The sequence below is a fragment of the Leptonotus elevatus genome, chromosome 11, assembly GCF_054856555.1.
Source record: "Leptonotus elevatus isolate MCC_2025b chromosome 11, RoL_Lele_1.0, whole genome shotgun sequence".
NCBI classification, from domain to species: Eukaryota; Metazoa; Chordata; class Actinopteri; order Syngnathiformes; family Syngnathidae; genus Leptonotus; species Leptonotus elevatus.
The window spans coordinates 3,544,544-3,569,443 of NC_141249.1; the positions used below are offsets into that span (position 1 = coordinate 3,544,544).

The 24,900-nt window shown below is 39.4% G+C and overlaps 1 protein-coding gene and 31 non-coding genes across 32 annotated transcripts in view; 1 reads left to right on the forward strand and 31 right to left on the reverse strand.

Annotated features, from left to right (window-relative positions):
• The window catches only part of LOC147165207 (ephrin type-B receptor 1-like), a 298,813-nt gene that overhangs the window by 33,366 nt on the left and 240,547 nt on the right, over positions 1–24,900 (forward strand). Inside the window, exons 2-5 of the mRNA XM_086090150.1 lie at positions 296–360; positions 1,710–2,000; positions 4,022–4,240; positions 4,346–4,526. Coding sequence (XP_085946276.1) covers positions 296–360; positions 1,710–2,000; positions 4,022–4,240; positions 4,346–4,526 — 756 coding nt within the window. The remainder of the gene's footprint in view (positions 1–295; positions 361–1,709; positions 2,001–4,021; positions 4,241–4,345; positions 4,527–24,900) is intronic.
• trnat-ugu (transfer RNA threonine (anticodon UGU)) lies at positions 11,202–11,273 on the reverse strand. The gene has a single exon. It is a non-coding gene; the product is annotated as a tRNA-Thr (tRNA).
• Positions 11,725–11,797, reverse strand: trnat-ugu (transfer RNA threonine (anticodon UGU)). The gene has a single exon. It is a non-coding gene; the product is annotated as a tRNA-Thr (tRNA).
• On the reverse strand, positions 11,987–12,059 carry trnat-agu (transfer RNA threonine (anticodon AGU)). Its single transcript has one exon. It is a non-coding gene; the product is annotated as a tRNA-Thr (tRNA).
• On the reverse strand, positions 12,511–12,583 carry trnat-agu (transfer RNA threonine (anticodon AGU)). Its single transcript has one exon. It is a non-coding gene; the product is annotated as a tRNA-Thr (tRNA).
• Positions 13,297–13,369, reverse strand: trnat-ugu (transfer RNA threonine (anticodon UGU)). Its single transcript has one exon. It is a non-coding gene; the product is annotated as a tRNA-Thr (tRNA).
• Positions 14,764–14,836, reverse strand: trnat-cgu (transfer RNA threonine (anticodon CGU)). Its single transcript has one exon. It is a non-coding gene; the product is annotated as a tRNA-Thr (tRNA).
• On the reverse strand, positions 15,012–15,084 carry trnat-agu (transfer RNA threonine (anticodon AGU)). The gene has a single exon. It is a non-coding gene; the product is annotated as a tRNA-Thr (tRNA).
• Positions 15,534–15,606, reverse strand: trnat-cgu (transfer RNA threonine (anticodon CGU)). The gene has a single exon. It is a non-coding gene; the product is annotated as a tRNA-Thr (tRNA).
• On the reverse strand, positions 15,796–15,868 carry trnat-agu (transfer RNA threonine (anticodon AGU)). Its single transcript has one exon. It is a non-coding gene; the product is annotated as a tRNA-Thr (tRNA).
• Positions 16,058–16,130, reverse strand: trnat-ugu (transfer RNA threonine (anticodon UGU)). Its single transcript has one exon. It is a non-coding gene; the product is annotated as a tRNA-Thr (tRNA).
• On the reverse strand, positions 16,320–16,392 carry trnat-agu (transfer RNA threonine (anticodon AGU)). Its single transcript has one exon. It is a non-coding gene; the product is annotated as a tRNA-Thr (tRNA).
• Positions 16,582–16,654, reverse strand: trnat-agu (transfer RNA threonine (anticodon AGU)). Its single transcript has one exon. It is a non-coding gene; the product is annotated as a tRNA-Thr (tRNA).
• Positions 16,844–16,916, reverse strand: trnat-ugu (transfer RNA threonine (anticodon UGU)). Its single transcript has one exon. It is a non-coding gene; the product is annotated as a tRNA-Thr (tRNA).
• trnat-cgu (transfer RNA threonine (anticodon CGU)) lies at positions 17,104–17,176 on the reverse strand. Its single transcript has one exon. It is a non-coding gene; the product is annotated as a tRNA-Thr (tRNA).
• trnat-ugu (transfer RNA threonine (anticodon UGU)) lies at positions 17,918–17,990 on the reverse strand. The gene has a single exon. It is a non-coding gene; the product is annotated as a tRNA-Thr (tRNA).
• trnat-agu (transfer RNA threonine (anticodon AGU)) lies at positions 18,178–18,250 on the reverse strand. The gene has a single exon. It is a non-coding gene; the product is annotated as a tRNA-Thr (tRNA).
• On the reverse strand, positions 18,702–18,774 carry trnat-agu (transfer RNA threonine (anticodon AGU)). Its single transcript has one exon. It is a non-coding gene; the product is annotated as a tRNA-Thr (tRNA).
• On the reverse strand, positions 19,748–19,820 carry trnat-cgu (transfer RNA threonine (anticodon CGU)). Its single transcript has one exon. It is a non-coding gene; the product is annotated as a tRNA-Thr (tRNA).
• Positions 20,272–20,344, reverse strand: trnat-agu (transfer RNA threonine (anticodon AGU)). The gene has a single exon. It is a non-coding gene; the product is annotated as a tRNA-Thr (tRNA).
• On the reverse strand, positions 20,534–20,606 carry trnat-ugu (transfer RNA threonine (anticodon UGU)). Its single transcript has one exon. It is a non-coding gene; the product is annotated as a tRNA-Thr (tRNA).
• On the reverse strand, positions 21,056–21,128 carry trnat-ugu (transfer RNA threonine (anticodon UGU)). Its single transcript has one exon. It is a non-coding gene; the product is annotated as a tRNA-Thr (tRNA).
• Positions 21,578–21,650, reverse strand: trnat-cgu (transfer RNA threonine (anticodon CGU)). Its single transcript has one exon. It is a non-coding gene; the product is annotated as a tRNA-Thr (tRNA).
• Positions 22,102–22,174, reverse strand: trnat-ugu (transfer RNA threonine (anticodon UGU)). Its single transcript has one exon. It is a non-coding gene; the product is annotated as a tRNA-Thr (tRNA).
• On the reverse strand, positions 22,362–22,434 carry trnat-cgu (transfer RNA threonine (anticodon CGU)). Its single transcript has one exon. It is a non-coding gene; the product is annotated as a tRNA-Thr (tRNA).
• Positions 22,624–22,696, reverse strand: trnat-agu (transfer RNA threonine (anticodon AGU)). The gene has a single exon. It is a non-coding gene; the product is annotated as a tRNA-Thr (tRNA).
• Positions 22,886–22,958, reverse strand: trnat-agu (transfer RNA threonine (anticodon AGU)). Its single transcript has one exon. It is a non-coding gene; the product is annotated as a tRNA-Thr (tRNA).
• trnat-ugu (transfer RNA threonine (anticodon UGU)) lies at positions 23,410–23,482 on the reverse strand. The gene has a single exon. It is a non-coding gene; the product is annotated as a tRNA-Thr (tRNA).
• On the reverse strand, positions 23,670–23,742 carry trnat-cgu (transfer RNA threonine (anticodon CGU)). The gene has a single exon. It is a non-coding gene; the product is annotated as a tRNA-Thr (tRNA).
• On the reverse strand, positions 23,932–24,004 carry trnat-agu (transfer RNA threonine (anticodon AGU)). Its single transcript has one exon. It is a non-coding gene; the product is annotated as a tRNA-Thr (tRNA).
• trnat-ugu (transfer RNA threonine (anticodon UGU)) lies at positions 24,456–24,528 on the reverse strand. The gene has a single exon. It is a non-coding gene; the product is annotated as a tRNA-Thr (tRNA).
• trnat-cgu (transfer RNA threonine (anticodon CGU)) lies at positions 24,716–24,788 on the reverse strand. Its single transcript has one exon. It is a non-coding gene; the product is annotated as a tRNA-Thr (tRNA).

A 24,900-nucleotide genomic window follows, 5' to 3' on the forward strand; every position in this document is an offset into this window, starting at 1 on the left:
ATGCCATTCAAAAGCTCCCACCGTTGTATGGAATACAATTTAAAGAAATTAATTATTATTTTTTCTTTAAGAGCTCAGTATTGTTCATTCTGTAATTTTTATTTTTTTTAATTTAAATATATATCTTTTTTAAATAAATAAAGAAATGAAATTGCTGAATGATTCATCAATTATCATGTCCATCCTTACCACACAATATTTATTATTTTTAAAGTTGTATATAGTTATAAAATCAAATGTGCTTCAATTATAAACTTCTTCCTAATCCCTGTTCCTGTCTTCTTTTGTGTGACAGATACAGTGATGGATACAAGGACAGCAACGGCTGAGCTGGGCTGGATATCATTCCCTGCCAATGGAGTATGAACTTTTTTTGTTTATTTTTACTATTGATATGTGAGCATGAGTATGCTTGTGTGCAAAAGGGTAAATAGTATTGAATATACTTCAAGGTGGCCTATTATTGAGATGAAACAGGATTAGCAGTATTATAAATAGTGCTAGAATGAAATGTAAACAAAATACAGATCCATGCCCTGAAAACACTGTTTTATTTTGATTACAAAAAAAGTAGTCAAGAGTAGAGTATTTTTACAGCAACCATAGCTGGAGCCCATCCATCCATTTTCTAAACTGCTTAGTCCTCTCAAGGGTCACAAGGGGCGCTGGAGCCTATCTTAGCTGGCTTCGGGCAGTAGGCGGAGTACGCCCTGAATTGTTTGCCAGCCAATCTAGGCAGCTGGAGCCAATTCCCGTAAATAAAGCATAAAGCTCAGTAATTACAAAAATAAATAAATACATACATATGTAAACGTAAGTCCTTTATAATTTAAACGATACAGAATCTCTCTTTACATTGGCATTTAGCATCCAGGTAATTGAATTTACACCATCTTTTTGCACATGTTCTGTGGAGTTAGTAGATGAGAGTGAGCGCAAGACTAAAATCTCCAATGAACGGAATTGATTATGCCAGGATCATAAATATCTGTGACCGGGATGCTGGAAATTGTAAACTTGCGATCACAGCGTGCATGCCATCACTCACCTTTGCTACAAGCTACAACATATATATGACAATAGTGACAGTGAATATGGAAGTCCCTCAAAAAAATTTAAGTATTGCCCGCACTCGTAACTTTTTTTTTCAATTCGTATATATTACCTAATTTTTCATCCGTAGCTTATAAAAAAATACAGCCACAGCACATCCATCTTCTTATCCTCAAAGTCACTGAGAAGTGGAGCATATCTCAGATGGCATTGGGCAGGCTGCACCCTGGATTGGTTGTCGCTCAATCACAGGGCACATATAGAGACAGACAGCCATTCACACTTACATTCACACCCTCACTGAGAGAGACCTGAACCCACACAACCTGCATACAAGTCAGGCAAGTGTCACTAAACCTTCAGTGACCTCATAAATGTTGTCTAATTAAATAAAGTCAGCTAAGGTGATGAGTTTTGTGTGTTTGAAATGTGTATTGTTGGTAATTGATGCACAACCCGGTGCAACCCTGAACAAGACTAAGAAGAGACAAAATATGCCGTTGAAGAGAGAACTCAGTTGAATCTGAATCAAGGTTCAGTAAACACATTTGTCATTTTGCTTTTTCTATCTCTTCTCTTTCTCTCCACACTCATTCCAAAAACCCCACGCCCCACGCCCCACGGCCGCTTGTTTCACACACTAACCTTTCTGGCAGTGGGAGGAGGTGAGTGGCTACGATGAGAACCTCAACACCATCAGGACGTATCAAGTGTGCAATGTGTTCGAGCCCAGCCAGAACAACTGGCTCCTCACCACATACATTGACAGACGGGCAGCGCTGCGCATCTATGTGGAAATCCGCTTCACTGTCCGTGACTGTGCATCGATCCCCAGTGTCCTTGGCTCCTGCAAAGAGACGTTCAACCTTTACTACCTGGAAACAGACAGGGCTGTGTCAGAGGGGATCAGAGGGGTGGAATATTGGGCAAATGCCCCCTTTCTTAAGGTAACTACATAAAACTTGTGGTAGCAATAAGATATCGCATCATTAGATATAATACAATGGTACCTTGACTTAAGTGTGGCCCAGCTTACAAGCTTGCTGTGTTCTGTGAGTCAAAATTTGACTGTGAAACGAGCTTCACATAAGCGACTGCTCCAGTAAAGTGAAAATAAAAGGAGAGCCACATTCATTGATACACTTTCAGCCGTTTATTGAATGGGACAAACAGTCAAACACACAAAAACAAGATGAAAACACTTGCGAGGAGCATGGAGTAGACGTCCATAATGAACTAATTGCGTGGTAAATGCCCAACCCAACTGATTCCAGCTAGATTATCACTAGATCATGCCTCTTAATGCAGTGCTTCTCAATTATTTTCTCTTATGTCCCAACTCTATGCCACAACTATTAAAGAACAATTTTGTAAATACACCTCTGAATAACATTCATCCTTATTAACATTAAAGGAAAGAGATATTGATCATCTTACAGCAAAAACTGTCTTTTATATTACTATTCAGCCCAGAGGTGGGAGTAAGTCATTGTTTTGCAAGTCACAAGTCTCAAGTCTTTGCCTTCAAGTCCAGAGTTGAATTAAAATTAGAGCTCAGACTGGCACCCAAAATCCTTGTACTCTCTTTACTTAAGGTAAGCCATTTTAAACTAAAAAGGAAAACGCTTTTCCAAAGTTAGAAGCAGAATTTTCGAATTCAAGTGGAACTCATTTGATGCCATCAACACAAATTGGGTAAGAGTCCTAACTTTTGTTCTTGGTCTCGTTTTTTTCTGATTTTTTTTTTCCCCCAAAACATGACATAGTCCGAAGTGACGTGTTTTTTTTCTTCTTCATGACACGTTTTTTTTGACTGGTGTGACTTATACTTACTGTATTAAGTATGAAAAATATGGAAATGGCATTTTAATTCATTTGAATGAGGTAAATTGATTTGATATACGAGAAAATTGAGTTGTAAGCTTGGTCATGGAACAACAGCAACTTGTAAGTCAAGGTACCACTTTATTCCAAAGTAAATAGCATCGCTGAGCCCTTAAGTCTTGGTAACATGTTGCCTCAATATACACTGTGTACTGCTGTATCAGCGATGTGTAATGTTAGATAGTAACAAAGGGGTGACATTTGTTTTTGTATCTAAAGTAGAGACAGTCCTCCAATAAATACAACCACATAGGTCGTTTTCAAAAGGTGCCAAATTACGACCAAGTGTTGCGTATTTCAGTTTAGCGACCTCTATCGGTCATGGTAAATAGCACAAAAATCCAAAAGTAGGACTCGAACCCGGTCCGTCCGTTCCGAAGGAAAGTGTTTATCTGACTGAGCTATTTGGCCAGTGATTGTTTTGGTGTTGTCTACATGTTTTCTTAGTGTTGACTACATTTTCTAGCAGTCTACAACCTCAGTGTGCCTCTTCCTAACCTCAACCATTACTCCGACGGCGAATTGAAATACATGTGAACACAAAAAAAAAACCATTATGATTGTTACCCACCTGTTAGCTCAGTAAGATAAATGTTCATCATATGACCAGTCAATCTGAGTTTGATTCTTCTTTTCACTATTTAACATGGGTGATAGAACATGGCCGATAGAGGTCGCTTAACTACAATATGTAACACTTGGTCGTATTTTGGTGCATGGTAAAACGACCAATATAGCCGTTTTTGGTGGAGGACTTGTTGGACTAAAGTAAGTTGCTCATGTCGCCAGCAGTTCTCAATTCACAATCAGTTGAATGCTGACACAACCTCGCCGCTGCAACCATTACATTTACTGCATTTTGCCTCCATCATGTAGTCTGTATTGGACACGTCATTTTTTAAGGAGCTATTGCTTCCAACAATGAATCAGATATCCTTGCATTACACCTCTAAAAGGTTTTGTGGAAATCGTTTTTCTCTTTTTTGTGTTTTGATTTCTTGCTGTCTGTCTTACGATGCAAGTGGTTGGACCTGCACAGTATTTAATACTTTTACTGGTTCTCATACTCTTTCCTGTGGAATAGGTGGACACCATTGCAGCAGATGAGAGTTTCTCCCAAGTTGATTTTGGTGGCAGGTTGATGAAAGTGAACACGGAAATTCGAAGTTTTGGCCCACTGTCCAAAGGAAAAGGATTCCATTTGGCTTTCCAGGACCTGGGAGCGTGTATGTCCCTCCTTGCTGTCAGAGTTTTCTACAAAAAGTGTCCCAGCATAGTTCAGAACTTTGCTTACTTCCCAGAGGTACGGAATGGACACGGCTGCTCTTTAGAAGTGTTTTCGGTGGCGGAGTTTTATGTATTGTTCCTAGATATTAATTTTGTAAAATATGTTGGGAAATGTTTCCAGACCCTTACCGGAGCAGAATCCACATCACTTGTCATTGCCAGAGGAAGTTGTATCCCCAATGCAGAGGAAGTGGATGTGCCCATAAAGCTTTACTGTAATGGCGATGGCGAGTGGATGGTACCCATTGGGAGTTGCAGCTGTAAGGCGGGTTATGAACCAGACAATGACAACCTGTGCAGAGGTGAATCTTTGTTTTTATATATATTTTTTAAACAATATTTAAAGAATGCAGTGTACACCACTGTGTCTTGTAGACTAAATAAATTCCTTTTATAATGAGCCTACCAGTACATGTTAATTTTGTCGCAAATATAGATGCAATACAGTGAATAAATTTCCAGTAATGATTATGAATAGCAGCCAAGATTTTTACTGGCTTCAACACACATACAATGATACATTAATTAAAAAACACACTGTAACATGGGTGGCAATGCTAATGCTGGCTGACTTTAGGTGCAAGGCAGTGTATATCCTGGATTTGTCTCCAATCAATTGCAGGATGCATAATAGACTAACAACAAAATTTACAGTCTTCATTTAACCTTAAAAGTGTGTCTTTGGCATATGTTTGTAAAAACTAATTCTTGTGTGTTTCTACAGTTGTGCTTGAAAGTTTACACACCCTAGCTGTATGTAAACATGAGCGTACTGTATGGTGAGAAAGAGGTTTAATGCCCATAAAATCCTAAATATGGTGGCAATTGTTTTGATATTTTGAGAGGTTGAAGTTGACATGTTCAGAAATGTGCTTGTGAATTTTGCTTATGATTCATAGCATTTTTGTGTCATTAAGCGATGTTTAGCATTACATTTACAACTGTGCTCATAAATTTACATACCAATTTCATGCACAACTGTACATATTTGGCAAATATAGATGATAATTCAGATTCTGAGTAGGGAAAAAACATGCAAACTCCACACAAAGATGTATTCCAATTGATATTTAAACTCTTGTCCTCTGGTTATGAGGCAGACGTGCTAAACATGCTATCGCATATTATTTTTTAATGTTTAAGTCCTTATTCGGTCCATTAAACATCATCAATGATGCGCCTCCCAAAGCTGAGTCATTTTAGTCTAAATGGTCTCTCTAAAAGCTAGCTTTTCTTCTTATGAATGAATAATCACAAGCCCAGAAACATTCTCAGATGTATTTTTTGCTAAAGGAAGCAACCCACAGTAGAAGAAAATTCGGGTGAAGATGGCACAGAAATGCTCTTCATTGTCTAGTGTTTCTCATTTGCGCTCCCTTTTCTATCTGCTCCCTTTCCCCATTTCCTCCCTAAAGTAGTACCCCTCATTTCTCATTTTCTCTCAAGACTAATCCATTGTGTGTGTGTGTGTGTGTGTGTGTGTGTGTGCCTATGTCTGTATGCATTACTCTTGGCGTGTGTTTCTGTTATAAGAGTGTGTTTTTGTGTGATGTCACATGTGGTAAAATGATAAGTGAGTGTGTTTCATCCCAGACTAATTAGGAAAGAGCAAATGAGTTCTGTACTATCAGAGAAATGTAGATATGGTATGAAAGTAAAGGGAAAGTGATAAAAGAAGCATATCAAGAGCAGTTCTCTTCTGGGAGAGAAGGACACAAAGCGGAAAGGTAAATTAAAATGAAAGGACAGAAAATGTGAAATGACATTTCACCACCAATGTCTCATGTGATGAGTTGTTAGTAAGCAACCAATTATGCAAATTTTCACATGTGCACTGAACCACATTGGCCCTGTTAAAATCACTGATTTTTCTATCAATCCATTTTCTATATTTTATTCTTGTTAGCGTTGTGGATGTACTGGGGACTTTTGGCGAGAGGCGTGTTACATCATGGACTAGTCGCCAGCCAATTGCAGGGCACATACTGTGTAAACAGACAACCATGCACATTCACATTTAATCCTAAATAAGTCTTCAGTAGCCGCAATTACATGGAGACGTTTTTGTTTATTCCAATTGAAATAATTTCGACTGAAGGTCTTTGGTCAAGTGTTTGCATATGACGTGATCTATTCCGATCTGCAGTTTACATTAATTCGAACAGGAGGCCGATGCAAACATCACGTGATTTATCAAGACACGTTTCCATCAAGAGAGAGCATGTGTGTTTAATTGATCTACGATTAGGGTTGGGCGATATGGCCCAAAAAATAAAATCGCGATTTTTGCATCATTCAGGACGTTTATGATTTTAATTGATTTTGATCTAATAAATTCAGAAAACATTTAATGCTTTCATTTATTCAAAAATAATTCCTGTGCAAAATGTTCATACAACAATAATGTATACTGATTCTAAATCAGTTTTAACATAAACTTAGCATTCATAGTTTGTGCTTAAATGCCACAATTAAGGAATTGATAGCTATTGTAAACATGTCTTGTAAACCACCCATTCAGCATTCTGCCACATGCAACAAAATTATAACTCACAAAAACAATTTGATGTAACAGAACATAAGAACAACAACTTTTAATAATCCAAAACACAAAATTCTATTTCACGATTTTGCAAATTTTCAACGATTCGATTTTTAAAATGACGATGTATCAAATGAATTAGATTTATTGCCCAGCCCTACCTACAATAATCTTCTTTATCGGGGAAAAATCATAAACGTGTACAAATTGAGATTAAAATCTGCTTGTATTTTTGTTTTGTTTTTTCCCTCTGGGTGCTATCATAAGCATGCGTGTTTGGCTAGTTCCAGACTAATTGGTGTGAATGTGAGAGTGTTTGTTTTTATGGGCCCTGCAATTGGCTGGCAACCAGCCAGCCCAGGGTGTACCCCGCTTCCTAGACATCAGCCAGCTCACCCACAAGAGGCCCAAACGAGCACAAGCGCTATAGAAAATGGATGGATGGATACATGTTAGGATTGGACATGATTTAGGCAAGCTTTTTTGGCTAATTAAAAGCAAACCATGAATATAGAGATCATATTTTGAGCTTATTTGCTCTAAATATCCCAAAATCTTGCAACAATTCACTTAGAAATTCTCCTTGAATTGACTCAGGCATATTGTGTATCCAGTGAGCTGTTTGAATGCTGTGAATCTTCAGTAAAAGGTGCTACTCTCTGGCGTATTTTTGGAAAGTAGCAGTTGGTGCATGCAGATGTACTGTGAGGAAGAACCGCTCGATATATTGTGACAATGTCTGTGCTGGCACATTCACATGCACCTGCTCTGCGGTTTTATTCAACTCTTTGGCGGCATTTTAACTTTAATTTTAAAGAAGTTGTGAAACATACAGCAATGTTTTCCCCCCACACATACAGCACTTCTTAGATGATATATATTCATAATAAAATTTAAGTAATTATAAATAATAGAGATCCAGCTCTTGTAAGTGATTTAATTTGTATAATTATTGAAAATACATGCAATTCTAATACTATACATTGACATGGGCAGTGAACTCAATCATTTAAATATAATGTAATTATTATTAATAAGTCACTTGGTGAAACTGACTACATTACATTATTTTTGTATCAGCGTTGGCAAACTTGTTGAGATTGCCATATTGCTCCTGAGGTGCATGGACCGATAACCACACAGCTAATTTTCTGTGGTGTGTGTGAGGCTTTAAAGATTAAACACAGCTCGTTCAACAATATTGCACTGAGTAAGCACGACAGAGACATGTACTACTTTCCAACTCAGCACATCCATTTCCAGTTCTATGGTCTTACTTCATTTTGCCATCACTGGTACCCATATGTGTTAGCATCATGAATAAATACAAAAGAGCAAAAGAAAACGCTGTCTCGACAGTTCGTAGTTATCTTTGAATGAGCTTTGAAAGTGAGACGTTGGCAGAGACGTGTCTGTGAAGACGACTAATGGCAGAGCATGTTACCATGGTGACACACCCAGTGCGTATGAACTTGTTGTTGAATAAATGACCTTGACAAGCCAGATGTCTGTCGGCCTATTCAAAGGACACACACACGCACACACTGATGACAGTCCTGAACAGATGACTTCAAAGGAAGGCAGATTTGCAATTATGAAGGTGTGCAAGAGACTGTGTTTGAAACGGGGGAGGAAGAGGATATGATGAATATTTGTGGGAAATAATTTAAATTTTAGACTTTGGTTTTATAATATAGACTTCATGTATACATGAAGTCTGACAGCTACCCGGTGACAGGTTCAAAATGTTTATTGCCGAACACTTTTTGCAATCTGTTAAATGACTGGTCAGATCTGCAGTTTCCAATCCCTGATGTCTCATTAATAGCTCAATGGTCAACTATTTAAACCACAGTGTTTTACTCCTATACGTCTGCAAAGAGAATTGTTTTCTCCCATTTTAATTTACATAAAAACTGCCCTTGTGGTCTGTATTTTGGAGGTTAAGTGAGACAAATACAATGATACTTTTCTTTTTTTATCCATAGCAGTCAATATCTGAATGTAAATTCCATGGAATTCCTAATGAAAATGCTATTCATGTATATATACTTGAATACATTGCAGAATTTACAGGCATAATGAGCTTCAAGGGCAGTATGAAATTATTATGGGATAGAGATAAGTGAGCGAGTGGGCCCATTAGTTAGCAGGGAAGACTCAATAAGATAATAATAATAATCATGTATTGATGGGATGCATTTGTACTCTTAAGGTGTTACTAAATAGTACACTTTTAATTGCTTGTTTGGTGGTCCTTGGTGATATCATGGTGGCCACAAATGAATCAATGTACCGTACTGTATGGAAAACCTAGGGTAGTTAATATTAATTAGTATTCTTAACTGATTCAAACTTTTAAAATATATATTTTTGTGAATATTTGGACCAATACTGTTTGAAAACAACTATGGGCCAGACCAACTAAAGGTTTGTGTGGCTTTTGTACGGTGCTAAATGGTATAAATGGAGCAATCCGGAAGCATGTAATCCACTAAGCACGCACAAATGGGGAAATTTAGTACTAACTGCGCTGCCAACCAGATTGCGTCCTGGTGCGGCAGTGTTTTTTTTTTTTTTTTCGCGTATCTAAATGAGGTAATTTGTATACATTTGGCGGAGAAATTGGCCACCTCTATACAAATGACACTCATTGATAAACAGTGTAAGGGAAAGCATTTCAATGAATCATTAAATCAATAATTGTTCATTATTAAATTAATAATCAATTGACTCATTAATTGACACTCAAATTTAATATTTAAATTCATTTTGAATCAGAACCTCGGAGCACCACATCTGTTGATAGTTTTACCAGAATAACAAATAAGAACCTTGTTGAATCAGTCATTAAAATGAAGGCTGTACCCTTTTTACGATTTTATGAGTTCTTTTTTCAGCTTAGAGATCACTATAAATTGATGAAACACACACACAGTAAGCAATCAGGTTTTGATTTCGTGCACGTTTATTTTCTAACCTATGTGGGGAAAATCTATTTGGAACATAAAAGAAGCAAAAACTCTAACTACTGTAATAGGCAATAAAGCGAACACTAGAATTGATCAAATAATCAAAGAAACAACAAAAACAGGAAAGGAGAAATGGTCTTGAACGAGGTGATGGATTTCCTAACCAAACCAACATGGGACCCACCTTTAACCTAAATGTTTAACCCAATTGGAGGCACCAAATTGTACAATCGGGTTAATGTCTGCGAAGTTGCAATTACAAATGGTCTGGGGGTTTTCCGAGACGCGGAAAGCCTGGATTGGAGGGTCGCCAAGCCATTGTTTGAAGAAAAAGATGAAGAGAGAGAGAGAAAGAGTCCAGCTGGGCAGCTGAGCCTCACGGCAGAAAGCTTGCCTTTATGGGTGGGCTCGGTCACCTACCAACCAAGGGGGTCCGCTATCGAGTTACACAGAGACCAGGGTGGAAAATTACCAGCCCTGTAGCAATTTTGGTGAAAAATAATCATATTGAATCTGGATCCCATGTTAACTTAGATTCTAAGTTCAAACTTCAATCAAATTCAAACACGTACAGTTGAACACATCAAAAGAAATGTTACTCACAGAGACACTAAATACAGGCATGACAATGCAGTACTACTAAACATCTGCACTATATTGGTTTAGGCAAGCAATAAATGAAAGGCCCAGGTGAGATTTGAATTCACGACGCCTGGTTCACAAGGCCAGTGCTGTAACCACTGCGCTACGAGCCCTTGCGATTTTGGCAAAATGACTTCAAAACAGAAAATTAACCTGGTTCTGCCCGAATGGTCAATTTCATTGACAATAACTATCAGTGTAGAGAGGATGAATATTGGCTCCCAGAGACCCTAAATACAGAAATTACAATGCAGTACTACAAAATATCTGAAGTTTATTTGGTGAGTCAATGATTCCTTAAAAGAACCCAGTGAGAAATGAACTTACAACCCCTGGTTCACAAGACCAGTGCTCTAAACACTGAGCTACGAGGCCTTGTGTTTTAAATAACATGACTTAAAAATAGCAAACTAATCTGGTTCTGGCTAAACTGAGGTTCTTCAACAGTAACTATCAGAGTAGTGATGAGGAATATTAAATCCCAGAGACCCTAAATACAGACATGACAATGCAGTATTACAAAATATGCAAAGATTATTTGGTGAGTCAATGATTCCCTAAAAGGCCCCAGTGAGAATCGAACTAACGACCGCTGGTTTACGAGGCCAGTGGTCTAACCACTGAGCTACGAGGTCTTAAGTTTTTAGTAACATGACTTACAAACAGCAAACTAATCTGGTTCTGGCTAAACTGAGGTCTTCAACAGTAACAATAAAGGTAGTGAGGAATAATATTAACTCCCAAAAACCCTAAATACAGGTGTGACAATGCAGTACTACAAAATATGCAAAGTTGATTTGGTGAGTCAATGATTCCCTAAAAGGACCCAGTGAGAATTGAACTCACGACCCCTGGTTTACAAGACCAGTGCTCTAACCACTGAGCTACAAAGCTTCATAGCATTGCCAATGTGACTTTAAAACAGAAAATTAACCTGGTTCTGGCTGAATGGTGAATTCCATTGACAGTAAACGTCAGAGGAGTGAGGAGGAATATTGGCTCCCAGAGACCCTAAATACAGACATGACAATGCAGTACTACAAAATATGCAAAGATTATTTTGTGAGTCAATGATACCCTAACAGGCCCATGTTAGAATTGAACACACAACCCCTGGTTTACTAGACAAGTGCTCTAACCACTGAGCTACAAAGCCTTATGGTATTGGCAACATTACTTTAAAACAGCAAATTAACTTGGTTCTGGCTGAATGGTGAATTCCACTGATTGTAAAATTCAGAGTAGTGAGGAGGAATATTGGCTCCCAGAGACCCTAAATACAGACAGGACATGCAGTACTACAAAATATGCAAAGTTTATTTGGTGAGTCAATGATTTCCTAAAAGGCCCCAGTGAGAATTGAACTCACGACCCCTGGTTTACAAGACCAGTACTCTAACCACTGAGCTATGAAGCCTTTAGGTGTAGGTAACATGACTTTAAAAAAGCAAATTAACCGGATTCTTGCTGAATAGCAGATTTAATTCACAGTAACTATCAGGGTCGTGAGGAAAAATATCACCCCCGTGAAACCCTAAATGCAGGCATGACAATGCAGAGCAATGAATTATCTGCACTATATTGGTTTTGGTAAGTTATCACTGAAAGGCCCAGGTGAGAATTGAACTCACGACCCCTGGTTTACTAGACCAGTGCTCTAACCACTGAGCTACAAGGCCTTATAGTGTTCGCAACATTACTTTAAAACAGCAAATTAACTTGGTTCTGGCTGAATGGTGAATTCCATTGACAGTAAAATTCAAAGGAGTGAGGAGGAATATTGGCTCCCAGAGACCCTAAATACAGACATGACAATGCAGTACTACAAAATATGCAAAGATTATTTGGTGAGTCAATGTTTCCCTAACAGGCCCCAGTGAGAATTGAACTCACCACCCCTGGTTTACTAGACCAGTGCTCTAACCACTGCGCTACAAGGCCTTATGGTATTTGCACCATGACTTTAAAACAGAAAATTAACCTAGTTCTGGCTAAATGGTGAATTCCATTGACAGTAAAATTCAGAGTAGTTAGGAGGAATATTGGCTCCCAGAGACCCTAAATACAGACATGACAATGCAGTACTACAAAATATGCAAAGATTATTCGGTGAGTCAATGATTCCCTAACAGGCCTCAGTGAGAATTGAACTCACGACCCCTGGTTTACTAGACCAGTACTCTAACCACTGAGCTATGAAGCCTTTCTGTCTAGGTAACATGACTTTAAAAAAGCAAATTAAACGGATTCTTGCTGAATAGCAGATTTAATTCACAGTAACTATCAGGGTCGTGAGGAAAAATATCACCCCCGTGAAACCCTAAATGCAGGCATGACAATGCAGTGCAACGAATTATCTGCACTATATTGGTTTAGGTAAGTAATCACTAAGAGGCCCCAGTGAGAATCGAACTAACGACCCCTGGTTTACGAGACCAGTGGTCTAACTACTGAGCTACAAGGCCTTATAGTATTGGCAACATGACTTTAAAACAGAAAATTAACCTGGTTCTGGCTGAATGGTGAATTCCATTGACAGTAAAATTCAGAGTCGTGAGGAGGAATATTGGCTCCCAGAGACCCTAAATACAGACATGACAATGACGTACTACAAAATATGCAAAGATTATTTGGTGAGTCAATGATTCTCTAACAGGCCCCAGTGAGAATTGAACTCACGACCCCTGGTTTACTAGACCAGTGCTCTAATCAATGAGCTACAAAGCCTTATGGTATTGGCAACATGACTTTAAAACAGCAAATTAACTTGGTTTTGACTGGATGGTGAATTCCATTGACAGTAAAATTCAGAGTCGTGAGGAGGAATATAGGCTCCCAGAGAACCTAAATACAGACATGACAATGACGTATTACAAAATATGCAAAGTTTATTTCGTGAGTCAATGATTCCCTAAAAGGCCCCAGCGAGAATTGAACTCACCAACCCTGGTTTACAAGACCAGTACTCTAACCACTGAGCTATGAAGCCTTTCGGTCTTGGTAACATTAATTTAAATAAGCAAATTAACCGGATTCTTGCTGAATAGCAGATTTAATTCACAGTATCTATCAGGGTAGTGAGGAAAAATATCACCCCCGTGAAACCCTAAATGCAGGCAGGACAATGCAGAGCAATGAATTATCTGCACTATATTGGTTAAGGTAAGTAATCACTGAAAGGCCGAGGTGAGAATTGAGCTCACGACCCCTGGTTTACTAGAACAGTGCTCTTACCGCTGAGCTACAAGGCCTTATAGTATTGGCAACATGACTTTAAAACAGCAAATTAACTTAATTCTGGCTGAATGGTGAATTCCATTGACAGTAAAATTCAAAGGAGTAAGGAGGAATATTGGCTCCCAGAGACCCTAAATACAGACATGACAATGCAGTACTACAAAATATGCAAAGATTATTTGGTGAGTCAATGATTCCCTAACAAGCCCCAGTGAGAATTGAACTCACGACCCCTGGTTTACTAGACCAGTGCTCTAACCACTGAGCTACAAGGACTTATGGTATTGGCACCATGACTTTAAAACAGAAAATTAAATGCAGGCATGACAATGCAGAGCAATGAATTATCTGCACTATATTGGTTTTGGTAAATAATCACTGAAAGGCCCAGGTGAGAATTGAACTCACGACCCCTGGTTTACTAGACAAGGCCTTATAGTATTGGAAACATGACTTTAAAACAGCAAATTAACTTGGTTCTGGCTGAATGGTGAATTCCATTGACAGTAAAATTCAAAGGAGTGAGGAGGAATATTGGCTCCCAGAGACCCTAAATACAGACATGACAACGACGTACTACAAAATATGCAAATTTTATTTGGTGAGTCAATGATTCCCTAAAAGGCCCCAGAGAGAATCGAACTAATGACCCCTGGTTTACGAGACCAGTGCTCTAACCACTGAGCTACAAGGCCTTATAGTGTTGGCAACATGACTTTAAAACTGAAAATTAGCCTGGTTCTGGCTGAATGGTGAATTCCATTGACAATAAACGTCAGAGGAGTGAGGAGGAATATTGGCTCCCAGAGACCCTAAATACAGACATGACAATGCAGTACTACAAAATCTGCAAAGCTTATTTGGTGAGTCAGTGAGTACCTAACAGGCCCCAGTGAGAATTGAACTCACTACCCCTGGTTTACTAGACCAGTGCTCTAACCACTGAGCTACAAAGCCTTATGGTATTGGCAACATGACTTTAAAACAGCAAATTAACTTGGTTCTGGCTGAATGGTGAATTCCATTGACAGTAAAATTCAAAGGAGTGAGGAGGAATATTGGCTCCCAGAGACCCTAAATACAGACACGACAATGCAGTACTACAAAATATGCGAAGTTTATTTGGTGAGTCAGTGATTCCCTAAAAGGCCCCAGTGAGAATTGAACTCACGACCCCTTGTTTACGAGACCAGTACTTTAACCACTGAGCTATGAAGCCTTTCGGTCTAGGTAACATGACTTTAAAAAAGCAAATTAACCGGATTCTTGCTGAATGGCAGATTTAATTCACAGTAACTATCAGGGTCGTGAGGAAAAATATCACCCCCGTGAAACCCTAAATGCAGAGCAATGAATTATCTGCACTATATTGGTTTAGGTATGTAATTACTGAAAGGCCCAGGTGAGAATTGAACTCAGGACCCCTGGTTTACTAGACCAGTGCTCTAACCACTGAGCTACAAGGCCTTATGGTATTGGCACCATGACTTTAAAACAGAAAATTAACCTGGTTCTGGCTGAATGGTGAATTCCATTGACAGTAAAATTCAGAGTAGTGAGGAGGAATATTGGCTCCCAGAGACCCTAAACACAGACATGACAATGACGTACTACAAAATATGCAAAGATTATTTGGTGAGTCTATGATTCCCTCACAGGCCCCAGTGAGATTTGAACTCACGACCCCTAATGTACAAGACCAGCGCGGTAACAACTGAGCTACGAGGCCTTAAGTTTATAGTAACATGACTTACAAAAAGCAAATGAATCTGGTTCTGGCTAAACTAAGGTTCTTTGACAGTAACTATCAGAGTAGTAAGGGCGAATATTAACTCCCAGAGACCCTAAATACAGACATGACAATGCAGTACTACAAAATATGCAAAGTTTATTTGGTGAGTCAATGATTTCCTAAAAGGCCCCAGTGAGAATTGAACTCACGACCCCTGGTTTACGAGACCAGTACTCTAACCACTGAGCTATGAAGCCTTTCGGTCGAGGTAACATGACTTTAAAAAAGCAAATTAACCGGATTCTTGCTGAATAGCAGATTTAATTCACAGTAACTATCAGGGTCGTGGGGAAAAAAATCACCCCTGTGAAACTCTAAATGGAGGCATGACAATGTAGAGCAATGAATTATCTGCACTATATTGGTTTAGGTAAGTAATCACTGAAAGGCCCAGGTGAGAATTGAACTCACGACCCCTGGTTTACTAGACCAGTGCTCTAACCACTGAGCTACAAGGCCTTATAGTGTTGGCAACATTACTTTAAAACAGCAAATTAACTTGGTTCTGGCTGAATGGTGAATTCCATTGATTGTAAAATTCAGAGTAGTGAGGAGGAATATTGGCTCCCAGAGACCCTAAATACAGACATGACAATGCAGTACTACAAAATATGCAAAGTTTATTTGGTGAGTCAATGATTTCCTAAAAGGCCCCAGTGAGAATTGAACTCACGACCCCTGGTTTACAAAACCAGTACTCTAACCACAGAGCTATGAAGCCTATCGGTGTAGGTAACATGACTTTAAAAAAGCAAATTAACCGGATTCTTGCTGAATAGCAGATTTAATTCACAGTAACTATCAGGGTCGTGAGGAAAAATATCACCCCCGTGAAACCCTAAATGCAGACATGACAATGCAGAGCAATGAATTATCTGCACTATATTGGTTTCGGTAAGTAATCACTGAAAGGCCCAGGTGAGAATTGAACTCATGACCCCTGGTTTACTAGACCAGTGCTCTAACCACTGAGCTACAAGGCCTTATAGTGTTCGCAACATTACTTTAAAACAGCAAATTAACTTGGTTCTGGCTGAATGGTGAATTCCATTGACAGTGAAATTCAAAGGAGTGAGGAGGAATATTGGCTCCCAGAGACCCTAAATACAGACATGACAATGCAGTACTACAAAATATGCAAAGATTATTTGGTGAGTCAATGATTCCCTAACAGGCCCCAGTGAGAATTGAACTCACGACCCCTGGTTTACTAGACCAGTGCTCTAACCACTGAGCTACAAAGCCTTATGGTATTGGCAACATTACTTTAAAACAGCAAATTAACTTGGTTCTGGCTGAATGGTGACTTCCATTGATTGTAAAATTCAGAGGAGTGAGGAGGAATATTGGCTCCCAGAGACCCTAAATACAGACATGACAATGACGTACTACAAAATATGCAAAGATTATTTGGTGAGTCAAAAATTCCCTAAAAGGCCCCAGTGAGATTTGAACTCACGACCCCTGGTTTACAAGAACAGTGCTCTAACCACTGAGCTACGAGGACTTAAGTTTATAGTAACATGACTTACAAAAAGCAAATGAATCTGGTTCTGGCTAAACTAAGGTTCTTTGACAGTAACTATCAGAGTAGTAAGGGCGAATATTAACTCCCAGAGACCCTAAATGCAGACATGACAATGCAGTACTACAAAATATGCAAAGTTTATTTGGTGAGTCAATGATTTCCTAAAAGGCCCCAGTGAGAATTGAACTCACGACCCCTGGTTTACGAGACCAGTACTCTAACCACTGAGCTATGAAGCCTTTCGGTGTAGGTAACATGACTTTAAAAAAGCAAATTAACCGGATTCTTGCTGAATAGCAGATTTAATTCACAGTAACTATCAGGGTCGTGAGGAAAAATATCACCCCCGTGAAACCCTAAATGCAGGCATGACAATGCAGGCATGACAATGCAGGCATGACAATGCAGAGCAATGAGTTATCTGCACTATATTGGTTTCTGTAAGTAATCACTGAAAGGCCCAGGTAAGAATTGAACTCACTACCCCTGGTTTACTAGACCAGTGCTCTAACCACTGAGCTACAAGGTCTTATAGTTTTCACAACATTACTTTAAAACAGCAAATTAACTTGGTTCTGGCTGAATGGTGAATTCCATTGACAGTAAAATTCAAAGGAGTGAGGAGGAATATTGGCTCCCAGAGACCCTAAATACAGACATGACAATGCAGTACTACAAAATATGCAAAGATTATTTTGTGAGTCAATGATTCCCTAACAGGCCCATGTTAGAATTGAACACACAACCCCTGGTTTACTAGACAAGTGCTCTAACCACTGAGCTACAAAGCCTTATGGTATTGGCAACATTACTTTAAAACAGCAAATTAACTTGGTTCTGGCTGAATGGTGAATTCCACTGATTGTAAAATTCAGAGTAGTGAGGAGGAATATTGGCTCCCAGAGACCCTAAACACAGACATGACAATGACGTACTACAAAATATGCAAAGATTATTTGGTGAGTCTATGATTCCCTCACAGGCCCCAGTGAGATTTGAACTCACGACCCCTGGTGTACAAGACCAGCGCGCTAACAACTGAGCTACGAGGCCTTAAGTTTATAGTAACATGACTTACAAAAAGCAAATGAATCTGGTTCTGGCTAAACTAAGGTTCTTTGACAGTAACTATCAGAGTAGTAAGGGCGAATATTAACTCCCAGAGACCCTAAATACAGACATGACAATGCAGTACTACAAAATATGCAAAGTTTATTTGGTGAGTCAATGATTTCCTAAAAGGCCCCAGTGAGAATTGAACTCACGACCCCTGGTTTACTAGACCAGTGCTCTAACCACTGAGCTACAAGGCCTTATAGTGTTCGCAACATTACTTTAAAACAGCAAATTAACTTGGTTCTGGCTGAATGGTGAATTCCATTGACAGTAAAATTCAAAGGAGTGAGGAGGAATATTGGCTCCCAGAGACCCTAAATACAGACATGACAATGCAGTACTACAAAATATGCAAAGATTATTTGGTGAGTCAATGTTTCCCTAACAGGCCCCAGTGAGAATTGAACTCACCACCCCTTGTTTACTAGACCAGTGCTCTAACCACTGCGCTACAAGGCCTTATGGTATTTGCACCATGACTTTAAAACAGAAAATTAACCTAGTTCTGGCTAAATGGTGAATTCCATTGACAGTAAAATTCAGAGTATTTAGGAGGAATATTGGCTCCCAGAGACCCTAAATACAGACATGACAATGCAGTACTACAAAATATGCAAAGATTATTCGGTGAGTCAATGATTCCCTAACAGGCCTCAGTGAGAATTGAACTCACGACCCCTGGTTTACTAGACCAGTACTCTAACCACTGAGCTATGAAGCCTTTCTGTCTAGGTAACATGACTTTAAAAAAGCAAATTAAACGGATTCTTGCTGAATAGCAGATTTAATTCACAGTAACTATCAGGGTCGTGAGGAAAAATATCACCCCCGTGAAACCCTAAATGCAGGCATGACAATGCAGTGCAACGAATTATCTGCACTATATTGGTTTAGGTAAGTAATCACTAAGAGGCCCCAGTGAGAATCGAACTAACGACCCCTGGTTTACGAGACCAGTGGTCTAACTACTGAGCTACAAGGCCTTATAGTATTGGCAACATGACTTTAAAACAGAAAATTAAGCTGGTTCTGGCTGAATGGTGAATTCCATTGACAGTAAAATTCAGAGTCGTGAGGAGGAATATTGGCTCCCAGAGACCCTAAATACAGACATGACAATGACGTACTACAAAATATGCAAAGATTATTTGGTGAGTCAATGATTCTCTAACAGGCCCCAGTGAGAATTGAACTCACGACCCCTGGTTTACTAGACCAGTGCTCTAATCAATGAGCTACAAAGCCTTATGGTATTGGCAACATGACTTTAAAACAGCAAATTAACTTGGTTTTGACTGGATGGTGAATTCCATTGACAGTAAAATTCAGAGTCGTGAGGAGGAATATAGGCTCCCAGAGAACCTAAATACAGACATGACAATGACGTATTACAAAATATGCAAAGTTTATTTCGTGAGTCAATGATTCCCTAAAAGGCCCCAGCTAGAATTGAACTCACCAACCCTGGTTTACAAGACCAGTGCTCTATCCACTGAGCTACGAGGACTTAAGTTTATAGTAACATGACTTACAAAAAGCAAATGAATCTGGTTCTGGCTAAACTAAGGTTCTTTGACAGTAACTATCAGAGTAGTAAGGGCGAATATTAACTCCCAGAGACCCTAAATGCAGACATGACAATGTAGTACTACAAAATATGCAAAGTTTATTTGGTGAGTCAATGATTTCCTAAAAGGCCCCAGTGAGAATTGAACGCACGACCCCTGGTTTACGAGACCAGTACTCTAACCACTGAGCTATGAAGCCTTTCGGTGTAGGTAACATGACTTTAAAAAAGCAAATTAAGCGGATTCTTGCTGAATAGCAGATTTAATTCACAGTAACTATCAGGGTCGTGAGGAAAAATATCACCCCCGTGAAACACTAAATGCAGGCATGACAATGCAGAGCAATGAATTATCTGCACTATATTGGTTTCGGTAAGTAATCACTGAAAGTCCCAGGTAAGAATTGAACTCACGACCCCTGGTTTACTAGACCAGTGCTCTAACCACTGAGCTACAAGGCCTTATAGTTTTCACAACATTACTTTAAAACAGCAAATTAACTTGGTTCTGGCTGAATGGTGAATTCCATTGACAGTAAAATTCAAAGGAGTGAGGAGGAATATTGGCTCCCAGAGACCCTAAATACAGACATGACAATGCAGTACTACAAAATATGCAAAGATTATTTGGTGAGTCAATGATTCCCTAACAGGCCCCAGTGAGAATTGAACTCACGACCCCTGGTTTACTAGACCAGTGCTCTAACCACTGAGCTACAAAGCCTTATGGTATTGGCAACATTACTTTAAAACAGCAAATTAACTTGGTTCTGGCTGAATGGTGACTTCCATTGATTGTAAAATTCAGAGGAGTGAGGAGTAATATTGGCTCCCAGAGACCCTAAATACAGACATGACAATGACGTACTACAAAATATGCAAAGATTATTTGGTGAGCCAAAAATTCCCTAAAAGGCCCCAGTGAGATTTGAACTCACGACCCCTGGTTTACAAGAACAGTGCTCTAACCACTGAGATACGAGGCCTAAAGTTTATAGCAACATTACTTACAAAAAGCAAATGAATCTGGTTCTGGCTAAACTACGGTTCTTTGACAGTAACGATCAGAGTAGTGAGGAGGAATATTAACTCCCAGAGACCCTAAATACAGACATGACAATGCAGTACTACAAAATATGCAAAGAATATTTGGTGAGTCAATGATTCCCTAACAGGCCCAAGTGAGTATTGAACTCACTACCCCTGGTTTACTAGACTAGCGCTCTAACCACTGAGCTCCAAGGCCTTATGGTATTGGCACCATGACTTTAAAACAGAAAATTAACCTGGTTCTGGCTGAATGGTGAATTCCATTGACAGTAAAATTCAGAGTAGTGAGGAGGAATATTGGCTCCCAGAGACCCTATATACAGACATGACAATGACGTACTACAAAATATGCAAAGATTATTTGGTGAGTCAAAAATTCCCTAAAAGGCCCCAGTGAGATTTGAACTCACGACCCCTGGTTTACAAGAACAGTGCTCTAACCACTGAGATACGAGGCCTAAAGTTTATAGCAACATGACTTACAAAAAGCAAATGAATCTGGTTCTGGCTAAACTACGGTTCTTTGACAGTAACGATCAGAGTAGTGAGGAGGAATATTAACTCCCAGAGACCCTAAATACAGACATGACAATGCAGTACTACAAAATATGCAAAGAATATTTGGTGAGTCAATGATTCCCTAACAGGCCCAAGTGAGTATTGAACTCACTACCCCTGGTTTACTAGACTAGCGCTCTAACCACTGAGCTCCAAGGCCTTATGGTATTGGCACCATGACTTTAAAACAGAAAATTAACCTGGTTCTGGCTGAATGGTGAATTCCATTGACAGTAAAATTCAGAGTAGTGAGGAGGAATATTGGCTCCCAGAGACCCTAAATACAGACATGACAATGACGTACTACAAAATATGCAAAGATTATTTGGTGAGTCAATTATTCCCTCACAGGCCCCAGTGAGAATTGAACTCACGACCCCTGGTTTACGAGACCAGTACTCTAACCACTGAGCTGTGAAGCCTTTCGGTCGAGGTAATATTACTTTAAAAAAGCAAATTAACCTGATTCTTGCTGAATAGCAGATTTAATTCACAGTAACTATCAGGGTCGTGGAAAAAAATATCACCCCCGTGAAACCCTAAATGCGGGCATGACAATGCAGAGCAATGAATTATCTGCACTATATAGGTTTAGGTAAGTAATCACTGAAAGGCCCAGGTGAGAATTGAACTCACAACCCCTGGTTTACTAGACCTGTGCGCTAACCACTGAGCTACAAAGCCTTATGGTATTTGCAACATTACTTTAAAACAGCAAATTAACTTGGTTCTGGCTGAATGGTGAATTCCATTGATTGTAAAATTCAGAGTAGTGAGGAGGAATATTGGCTCCCAGAGACCCTAAATACAGACATGACAATGACGTACTACAAAATATGCAAAGATTATTTGGTGAGTCAATTATTCCCTCACAGGCCCCAGTGAGAATTGAACTCACGACCCCTGGTTTACAAGACCAGTGCGCTAACAACTGAGCTACGAGGCCTTAAGTTTATAGTAACATGACTTACAAAAAGCAAATGAATCTGGTTCTGGCTAAACTAAGGTTCTTTGACAGTAACTATCAGAGTAGTAAGGGTGAATATTAACTCCCAGAGACCCTAAATGCAGACATGACAATGCAGTACTACAAAATATGCAAAGTTTATTTGGTGAGTCAATGATTTCCTAAAAGGCCCCAGTGAGAATTGAACTCACGACCCCTGGTTTACGAGACCAGTACTCTAACCACTGAGCAATGAAGCCTTTCGGTGTAGGTAAAATGACTTTAAAAAAGCAAATTAACCGGATTCTTGCTGAATAGCAGATTTAATTCACAGTAACTATCAGGGTCGTGAGGAAAAATATCACCCCCGTGAAACCCTAAATGCAGGCATGACAATGCAAAGCAATGAATTATCTGCACTATATTGGTTTCGGTAAGTAATCAATGAAAGGCCCAGGTGAGAATTGAACTCACGACCCCTTGTTTACTAGACCAGTGCTCTAACCACTGAGCTACAAGGCCTTATAGTGTTCGCAACATTACTTTAAAAAAGCAAATTAACGTGGTTCTGGCTGAATGGTGAATTCCATTGACAGTAAAATTCAAAGGAGTAAGGAGGAATATTGGCTCCCAGAGACCCTAAATACAGACATGACAATGCAGTACTTCAAAATATGCAAAGATTATTTGGTGAGTCAATGATTCCCTAACAGGCCCCAGTGAGAATTGAACTCACGACCCCTGGTTTACTAGACCAGTGCTCTAACCACTGAGCTACAAAGCCTTACGGTATTGGCAACATTACTTTAAAACAGCAAATTAACTTGGTTCTGGCGGAATGGTGAATTCCATTGACAGTAAAATTCAAAGGGGTGAGGAGGAATATTGGCTCCCAGCGACCCTAAATACAGACATGACAATGCAGTACTACAAAATATGCAAAGATTATTTGGTGAGTCATTGTTTCCCTAACAGGCCCCAGTGAGAATTGAACACACAACCCCTGGTTTACTAGACAAGTGCTCTAACCACTGAGCTACAAAGCCTTATGGTATTGTCAACATTACTTTAAAACAGCAAATTAACTTGGTTCTGGCCGAATGGTGACTTCCATTGATTGTAAAATTCAGAGGAGTGAGGAGGAATATTGGCTCCCAGAGACCCTAAATACAGACATGACAATGACGTACTACAAAATATGCAAAGATTATTTGGTGAGTCAAAAATTCCCTAAAAGGCCCCAGTGAGATTTGAACTCACGACCCCTGGTTTACAAGACCAGTGCGCTAACAACTGAGCTACGAGGCCTTAAGTTTATAGTAACATGACTTACAAAAAGCAAATGAATCTGGTTCTGGCTAAACTAAGGTTCTTTGACAGTAACTATCAGAGTAGTAAGGGCGAATATTAACTCCCAGAGACCCTAAATACAGACATGACAATGCAGTACTACAAAATATGCAAAGTTTATTTGGTGAGTCAATGATTTCCTAAAAGGCCCCAGTGAGAATTGAACTCACGACCCCTGGTTTACGAGACCAGTACTCTAACCACTGAGCTATGAAGCCTTTCGGTCGAGGTAGCATGACTTTAAAAAAGCAAATTAACCGGATTCTTGCTGAATAGCAGATTTAATTCACAGTAACTATCAGGGTCGTGGGGAAAAAAATCACCCCTGTGAAACCCTAAATGGAGGCATGACAAAGCAGAGCAATGAATTATCTGCACTATATTGGTTTAGGTAAGTATTCACTGAAAGGCCCAGGTGAGAATTGAATTCACGACCCCTGGTTTACTAGACCAGTGCTCTAACCACTGAGCTACAAGGCCTTATAGTGTTGGCAGCATTACTTTAAAACAGCAAATTAACTTGGTTCTGGCTGAATGGTGAATTCCATTGACAGTAAAATTCAAAGGAGTGAGGATTAATATTGGCTCCCAGCGACCCTAAATACAGACATGACAATGACGTACTACAAAATATGCAAAGATTATTTGGTGAGTCAATGATTCCCTAAAAGGCCCCAGTTAGAATTGAACTCACGACCCCTGGTTTACTAGACCAGTGATCTAACCACTGAGCTACAAAGCCTTATGGTATCGGCAACATTACTTTAAAACAGCAAATTAACTTGGTTCTGGCTGAATGGTGAATTCCATTGATTGTAAAATTCAGAGGAGTGAGGAGGAATATTGGCTCCCAGAGACCCTAAATACAGACATGACAATGCAGTACTACAAAATATGCAAAGATTATTTGGTGAGTCAATGATTCCCTCACAGGCCCCAGTGAGAATTGAACTCACGACCCCTGGTTTACAAGACCAGTGCGCTAACAACTGAGCTACGAGGCCTTAAGTTTATAGTAACATGACTTACAAAAAGCAAATGAATCTGGTTCTGGCTAAACTAAGGTTCTTTGACAGTAACTATCAGAGTAGTAAGGGCGAATATTAACTCCCAGAGACCCTAAATGCAGACATGACAATGTAGTACTACAAAATATGCAAAGTTTATTTGGTGAGTCAATGATTTCCTAAAAGGCCCCAGTGAGAATTGAACGCACGACCCCTGGTTTACGAGACCAGTACTCTAACCACTGAGCTATGAAGCCTTTCGGTGTAGGTAACATGACTTTAAAAAAGCAAATTAAGCGGATTCTTGCTGAATAGCAGATTTAATTCACAGTAACTATCAGGGTCGTGAGGAAAAATATCACCCCCGTG